A 772-nucleotide genomic window follows, 5' to 3' on the forward strand; every position below is an offset into this window, starting at 1 on the left:
ACCCACAAAACTGACGATCGAAAAGAGAAGAAGGAGAATGTAGAATGACCTGCGGAAGGGACGCAACTGCCGCCCACCGCCGCCCACCGCCCAACTTACCCACCGCCTGGGACAGCCCACCGCCGCCCACCGTCGTCCACTGCCGCCCACCGCCCATCGCCCACCACCCACCACCCACCTCGCCCCCGCCGCCCACCTTCCCCCATCGCCCACCACCCACCTCGCCCCCACCGCCCACCTCACCTCCATCGCCCACCAGCCAACTTCGCCCCCGCCGCCCACCGCCGCCCGCCACTCAATGCCCACCGCCCACCTCGCCCCCGCCGCCCACCTCGCCCCCGCCGCCCACCTCGCCCCCGCCGCCCACCTCGCCCTCGCCGCCCACCTCGCCCCCGCCGCCCACCGCCGCCCGCCACTCAATGCCCACCGCCCACCTCGCCCCCGCCGCCCACCTCGCCCCCGCCGCCCACCGCCGCCCGCCACTCAATGCCCACCGCCCACCCGCCCCCGCCGCCCACCTCGCCCCCGCCGCCCACCTCGCCCCCGCCGCCCACCTCGCCCCCGCCGCCCACCTCGCCCCCGCCGCCCACCTCGCCCCCGCCGCCCACCGCCTGGAACAGCCCACCTCACCTGCCAATAACTAACAGCATCAGAGAGAAAAGAGCGACTCAGGTTATCACGACTTAATGATTTATTACCCATAATGCTTTTCGTTTGCAATATTTCCCTTGTGGGGAGTTGGGGGGGGGGGGGTTGTCCGTCAGTCTGCCTC

General features: G+C 72.3%; 1 protein-coding gene across 1 annotated transcript; it reads left to right on the plus strand.

The window, feature by feature from the left end:
* Positions 1–44: 44 nt before the first annotated feature.
* LOC119592426 (extensin-like) lies at positions 45–644 on the plus strand. Its single transcript, XM_037941249.1, has one exon. The coding sequence runs from the start codon at positions 45–47 to the stop codon at positions 642–644; it is 600 nt and encodes a 199-aa protein (XP_037797177.1).
* The last annotated feature ends 128 nt before the right edge of the window (positions 645–772 follow it).

This window comes from Penaeus monodon, chromosome 30 (genome assembly GCF_015228065.2).
Source record: "Penaeus monodon isolate SGIC_2016 chromosome 30, NSTDA_Pmon_1, whole genome shotgun sequence".
Lineage (NCBI taxonomy): Eukaryota > Metazoa > Arthropoda > Malacostraca > Decapoda > Penaeidae > Penaeus > Penaeus monodon.